Below are 7356 nucleotides of genomic sequence, written 5' to 3' on the forward strand. Positions count from 1 at the left end.
AATTATCAATAACTTATGGAATCTCAACCTTACTAAGAAGTGAAAAATGCCCCATGGGAAGTGCTAAGAGACAAGAAATCTAAGAGAGGAGACAAAAGGGACAGGGAATTTATCTTACTCACGCAGCATAGATTTTATCTCTGTTGGTTTCCCTCCAAACAGAGAAGCCATTTAAGGAACTTTTCTCACCAGAGAGGCCCCTTCACCCTTCCCTTGGCTCTTTCCACTCCACTGCACCCACAAGAGATTTTGCATATTGTCCCCTAGGGAGGACCTTCCCTTGTGAGTCTGAGATAAGAACTCAGCTCTAACCTTGCCTTGACTGATCAGGACTCCTCAGTTTACCTTCTCACAAAGAGGCTCCCTGCTCAGCTCCTGGGGCTGCTAATGCTCTGGCTCCCTGGTAAGGATAGAGGTAAAATGAGGTGGGAAAATGGAGTAGGAAGCTGAGATCTGGGGGCTCCACAGCTTCCCGTATTTATTTCAACTGTGTGTTAGAGGCACATGGTCTATACTCCAGGAAAGAGAATTCATATTCTTGCCTTATGAGTAATCAGGATCCTCTTCCAAGGAACAATGACCAGTGCTCTGGTTAAGATGTTGAAAATAAAGAGTTTCTTACTGGCTAGCAAACAGTGCATTCATTTAAAAACAAGTCTACTTTTCATGATATAAATGAAAACTGGAAAAAAATACGTAACTGTAAATAAATATCATAAGGGAAATCACTTAAGTTGCTCATGGTGTGTCTGTATAACCTTGCACTTCTTTCATATTATTTCAGGGTCCAGTGGGGATATTATGATGACCCAAACGCCACTCTCCCTGCTCGTCATCCCTGGAGAGCCAGCCTCCATCTCCTGCAGGTCTAGTCAGAGCCTTGTTTACAGTGATGGAAACACCTATTTTTTTGGTACCTGCAGAAGCCAGGTCAGTCTTGACAGCTCCTGATCTATCTGGTTTCCAACCAGGCCTCTGGAGTCCCAGACAGGTTCAGTGGCAGTGGGTCAGGCACTGATTTCACATTGAAAATTAGCTGGGTGGGGGCTGAGGATGTTGGGGTTTATTACTGCATGCAAACTGTACAGTCTCCTCCCACAGTGGTACAACCCCGAACAAAAACCTCCCTTCTGGGGTGCTCACATGCACTGCTTGCCTGGGGAGCATGTCAGCAGGGTTTCTCAATCTGCAGAAGAGGAGGCTGTTGGAGAATTCAGGGCAGAGTTTGCTGATGAGGACTCTGGCCCATGAGAGGCTCAGCTGCTCCTCAATCCCACATGTTAAGGCTCCATCAGCTGCCACAGGTGGCCATGTGCTCTGGGAACAACCAACTCTGATGAAGGGAGAGTGAATGAAAGCTCATCCTCACCCTCCCTGTCTGGTCCACATTTGTCGAGTCCATTTATTTGGCAGAACAATCAGATCATGGATGCAGGTTAGTGGTAACTCAATTGAAATACATGTTAGAAACGACTGGTTTGGGGATAGTTTTCTACATGATAACACTTGGCCATGTTGGGAAATTGCTATCTTCCCACTTTCCAAACTTTCTCTTTCCTTTACCACTCACACGAACCTGCTCTCCCTAGTATTATGATGGAGAAAGCTTTGTACATCAGCTGTCCTCAGGGGAGCATGGCTAAGAATAATAAGATAAAATATTTGATTTTTTTTCCACTTACAGATTTTTTAAATCCATGTCAAATATAAGATGATAATGCCAAAATAGTTTGGCATGCCTCAATTACCTTTTGCTGACCGAAAACGGAGTTCTTGCAATTCCAAAAGTGGGTTTGAAAATTAACAAAATAATTCAGGTAGAAAACATAAAGTTTACGTAATATACCACAGGAAAAATGCAGAATTGCATGAGATTTTCACTTCCTTCTCAAATTCTTAGAATTATAAAAGTATTTTACTGACATAGTATTTTAGAGAAGAAATATTTAGCGCTATGTGGTCATAAGAAAATGATTTAAAAAATGAAAAAATGCATTATTTTTACATGACACTATTTTATTCCTGAAAATGAATCTGAATCTTCCCTTTTTAGTTGTAAATGTATAGAAAAATTATGCCCTTAATAGATTCCATTGAGAATAGTGCACTAAATTTATATGCTTTTTTAATTTGAGGGCTACGGTCTGATAAATATCTGTACACATTTTGCCATGCAACTTTTAAACCTAACAGAAATGCTTTCTGTTAAAAAAGCCATAGTGCTTTCTCCATCACAATACTAGACAGGGCAATTTCGTGTGAGTGGTAAAGGAGAGAGAACGTTTTGGAAGTGGGAAGATAACAATTTCCCAATATGACCAAGTGTTATCACGTAGAAAACTGTCCCCAAACCAGCCATTTCTAACATGAATTCCACTTGTGTTACCACTAATCTACTACATCCATGATCTGATTTTTCTACGAAATAAATTCACATGAATCTGAGTAAAGAGTGATGTCTGTTACATGTGATAATACAGTGTAGAGACACAAAAGGCTGATTGAATCAATAGAACAAGATCCTGATACTTGAGATGATTTATTTCAAGATAATGGATTCCGTAGTAAGTACAATTAAAATTCCAATGTGTCATTTCTGTTAGGTTTAAAAGTTCCATGGCAAAATGTATATAGATATTTATCAGACCGGAGCCCACACATTAAGAAACATAAGACACTTAATATTTTATTCAAAAATACTAATTAGTGCATCATTGAGCCTACATGCTATTACAGAATGCAGTAAAAGAAAATAAAATGTAAGTAGCAAGAGCAGGAGCTAAGCAATGCCATCGTCACCTTTAGCCCTCCTGTGATTGACAGCACCTAGTCACCTTGAGTTTCTGCTTTTCTGTGAGACAGGAGATAAAATCCAAACCCATTCAAGGTGGTTAGATGTATTTTTTAGGAAAAGCAAACAAATGTACAACCTACATAATGCTGATATCCCAAAGGTCTATATTCTCAAGTCAAAATAGTGAAAAATAAATGATTCCAGAAACTGAAAGGGGAGAGATACAAGGAGAATCAGAGCATAATTAAATTTATTATGAAGAAGCCTCAAAATATGGTGGACTTAATGTGACAAGGTTTCTGTGTCTGTGCCATGGCAGTGCAGAAGCAGGCAGGTGGCCTTGGTGGTGTCGGTGGCTCTGCTCCGTGAGGTCACTCAAGTGGGCCGGAGGCACGACCACCCTGAGAACACAGCCTTCCTCCTTCCTCACAGTCACTGCCCCCACGGTCATCCTCAGCAGCATGAGGTGGAACAGAGTGGAGAGAAAGCTGCTTTCTTCCAAGGGCCAAAAACAAAAACAGAAACAAATAAAACCTCGAGCTTTCCATCAGTGACAAATGTAGTTTTGACTCAATCACACATTTGAGACATTTTCCATTGAGTGGATCTGCTGATAAACCCACATTCATTGTTTGTTTGTTTTAATCTGAAAATATGTTTATATGATTCTTGAAAATACTTTTGACCATAAACTTATATTTATGGTTGCCTATTTGAAGTTGTCATTTACTATTTCATAATTGCTGCTAAAAAGTCATTTGTTTAAAAAATCTGTGACTCTAACTGTTCTTGTTTGAAAGAAATATGTCTTTTTAAGACACTGTCTTCTTTTAAGCTCTTCATTCGGCCCTCCTTTTTTTCTGATTCAATGTGTTGTTTAATTTGTTATTTATGATTAATTAATCAATAATTAGTTTTCACAATCACAGAATCAAATGTCCTGTAAGTTGCTATGTCAAAGACCTGCCTGAAGATGGCAAACACACTCCACAATAAACAAAAGACAGCACCATGGTCCCAGGAACACTGGGAAAGTAGGAGCGCTGGTGTCCCATTATCAACAGGGAGCCCTAGAGTTAGAGTCGGGTCCTTCCTGTGACCTGGGCACCTAGAAGCAGCCACCGTGTGCTGAGTTGTGGGAACCTGCCCCATGCTCTGAGACTGGAAGCACAGCCTGGGCTGTGTCTCACCTGCTATGGACTGAATTGTGTCCTCAGATTCATGTTGAAACCCTAATTTTCAATGTGACTGTAGAAATTAGGACCTCTCAAGGTGCAATTGAGGTCATAATGGAGGGTCTCTGATCGAGCAGGATTTATGTTTTTACAAGATCCAGAGAGCTCTCCTTTTTCTTCTTTCTTTCTAACCACCTTACACTCTATGGAAAGGCTGTGTGGAGACATGGTGAAGAGGTGGCATCTGAAAACCAGAAAGAAGGTCTTTACCAGAAAACAAACCTTGCTGGGCATCTATCTGGGATATTCAGGCACCAGAAATGTGAAAATTAAATTCCGTGGTTTACGCCATCCAGTCCAGTTTTTTTGGTGTGGCAGCGCAAACTGACTCATCCACCTTCCCCACCCTCTGTGAGCAGGAGCAGCCTCAGGAGGCCCTCGTGGACGTGGGGACCCAGCTTTGCTCCTCTTCCTCCTGCTTTTCCAACTCTCTGGTGAGGAGGGAGAACTCAGGTTTCATGATCAGTTTCTGTGCTGATTCATCATTTCATGAATGTTTCCTTCAAGATGAAGTTTTTAGCCCATTTTCTTTTCTCATCAGAATTTAATCGAACATGTAAATTAAGGATTATGAAATGGGCAGATTATCGTGTATTCACCAGATGGGCCTTGGCCCAGGTGGTCAATAAAAATTCTTTGTTAAATATCTGCCTCTCTCCATATTATAAGGACATCAAGATTTTCCTTATAAGGTAGAGATAGACATTTTTACAAACCCAGCAGAAGAGAAAGCAATTTGAAGACAGAGACAGAGATTGAAGTGACGTGGACACAGAATTCTCAGGAAGGAAACAGAATCTTTGCTTCACTTTGTGCAGTTTGTTGGTGGGTGAGGTGGGCTCGGCAAAAACGTTAACAAGCACAGAGGAAAAGCTCACCACTTAATCCCACAGCTGTGCATACAATTTTACAGGATTTCTAATCATTTTTTTCCTGAGAAAAAGTAAAGAACAATACTTCAAACATTTGGAAACAGGTTCAGCTTAGACAGGTCTGGAACAGGGCCTGAAGGTGCAACATACAAACAACCCTGTTTTTTCCAGTGCCAGAGAGCTGGATTCTCAGAAGCAGAAGATACACATTCACGGAGCCTTCATTCCCTGTGCTTTCTGTGTTCCAGAGTATTTATCTGTGAATCTATGCTCCAGTGAGTGACAGTTTACAGTTAGTGAGATAATGCAGACAGCTTCAACCCCAGACACCTTGCAGCCAGGAATCCAGTCACAGGGTCTGCAGCTTCACCAAGGGATGCTCAGTAGGTGGCTGGGTCTTAATTCTTAACCAAAGAGAAACTCTCCCCTTTAATCAAAAAGAACTTTCACTGTGCCCCAGGTGGGGAACAGGCCTCTGTGTTTCTCAACCTCATCCATGGTAGTGTTGGTTTGGACAATTTGACTAATACCATCTGTAGAACAAAGTCTACAGAATGGGAAACAGTGATATATAAATGAGTTAAAGATGACCTGTGTGCCCTGGCCCCTATGTTGTTTATTTCAAAACTGTGTTTACTTCTTAATGGCCTGTTTCAAACTCAAATTTTAAATGCAATTATTTTAAAAACACCCCAAGGAAGAATGTTTTTAATCTTCTAGAAAATACTTAATTTGCATGTCCAGAAAATTTCAACCACAACTGCCAGCAATAAGATAAACCCCTGTTATGAAAACCTTAAACCAGAAACTCCCCACTGTGCTGCTGTGCGGCATCCCCTAGACACACAGCCCCTTGTCCAGTGACCCATCTGTTTTGAGAAGCAACCCTGGCACCTTATTCTCTGCAAGATTCCTGCTAGGAGGGACTTGTCTCTGCAAACCTGTCAAAGCCTCACCCAACAAAGTCATGTGTGCAACTGCCCCCTGTGGCCATCTCTTTTCCTTGCTCAGCCTGCAAGTCCTTCCAATCCCTTACAAATCAGATCACAGTGTCCACCCCAAACACTGACTCTAGGGTCATGAACACAAACAATTCCACTTCTAAGACTCTCTTCCCAAGTCTTATGAATAATGCAGTTGCTCCCAATTCTATGGACCCCATACAACTAACCGCATCAGGAGAAGGAGACACAGCCATAGTAAACCCCACCTGTATAAGTCCTCCCTCATTCGGGTGACATTGGTTCATGACAGAGACACAGAGGCAGAGGCCTGTGGATCTACACCTAGATCCGAATAGAGGTTGTTTTGTCACCTTCTGATCTGTGTCCACTGTGAAGTGACCAGCTTTGTCTGCTGTTGTCAAAGCCTTGGCACAAGTTTCACAGGAAATAGCAAAGCTATCTTAAATTCAAGCACCTTAAAGAATGCTTTGCAAAAATAACCTTTTAAAGAATTGACTTTTAGTAAAAGAAATCATGACAATTTTTTTTACTGTTATTCACTTTCCTGCAATTCAAGTTTCCATATTGGATAATGGATAGAACTGATTCTTCCTTTAACACCCTTTGAGAATAATTATTTAGAACTTGCAATAAGATGCACCATCTCATTCTATTTTAGTTAGGCTGATTGTGTTTTGTGTTTTCTTTTTCTTCTTCTGCCTCTGACGTTTCTTTTTTCACTATTTTCATTAATTAGAAGTCTGACTTTTTAAAAACTTAGAAGCAGATTAGAATTGGTTAATAACATAAGAAAAGAAAAAATCAGGTAGGCAAAAGTTATTCAATTTAATGAGAAAAGAGCAAATAAAATTGAAATAGTATAATATGAGCCTTTATTCTAATCCAGTTTCTTAAGTACAATTCGATCTCCTTAACCCACATTACTGCAATGGAGTTCAATATTTAAGGATCAATATCATTGCTACTCAATTATTTTTTCCAGTCTTGGAAAAGATGTTATTTTTGTAGATTTCCCAGAAGATATTTAAACCAAGCCTTCCTCTGGAATCTTACCTAGAATTAAATTTGTTTGCGTTCTTGGGCAATTAAATATAAATTTCTGTTAAATTACTCAAGATTACAAAGCACTACAAGTTAGTCATTCAATTGTTCCCGGAATTTTTTATTTTATTTTTTCAGAAATGTGACTGTCCTTGTGATGGTGTTTGGTGTCGGCACCATTATTCAGGAGCTGTTCAATTAAATAATAAGCACATCACTAACAAATGAAGAAATGTGAGATTGTTTCCTTTTGTAATGATCCGCTGTGGGGCAGACTCACATCCCTGAGCTGTGAGCATCTTTACATGAAACCATAAAAATGTCATTTTCAGGTACAGGTAACCTTAAGACATAAAACTGTAGATGCAGTCCTTGCTCTTCTCACATAGACAATTTCCTTCTCAACTGCAGACTCATGGCTGTGGCTGTACCACATCCAGGCTGGGGTG

The 7356-nt window shown here is 40.2% G+C and overlaps 1 gene segment (V, D, J or C); it reads left to right on the forward strand.

The window, feature by feature from the left end:
- Positions 1 to 335: 335 nt before the first annotated feature.
- Positions 336 to 7135, forward strand: LOC129029989 (immunoglobulin kappa variable 2-30-like). The segment is given in 3 exon segments: positions 336 to 403; positions 785 to 930; positions 7046 to 7135. Coding segments are annotated over 3 exon segments (252 nt in total).
- Positions 7136 to 7356: the final 221 nt, after the last annotated feature.

The sequence above is a fragment of the Pongo pygmaeus genome, chromosome 12, assembly GCF_028885625.2.
Source record: "Pongo pygmaeus isolate AG05252 chromosome 12, NHGRI_mPonPyg2-v2.0_pri, whole genome shotgun sequence".
Lineage (NCBI taxonomy): Eukaryota > Metazoa > Chordata > Mammalia > Primates > Hominidae > Pongo > Pongo pygmaeus.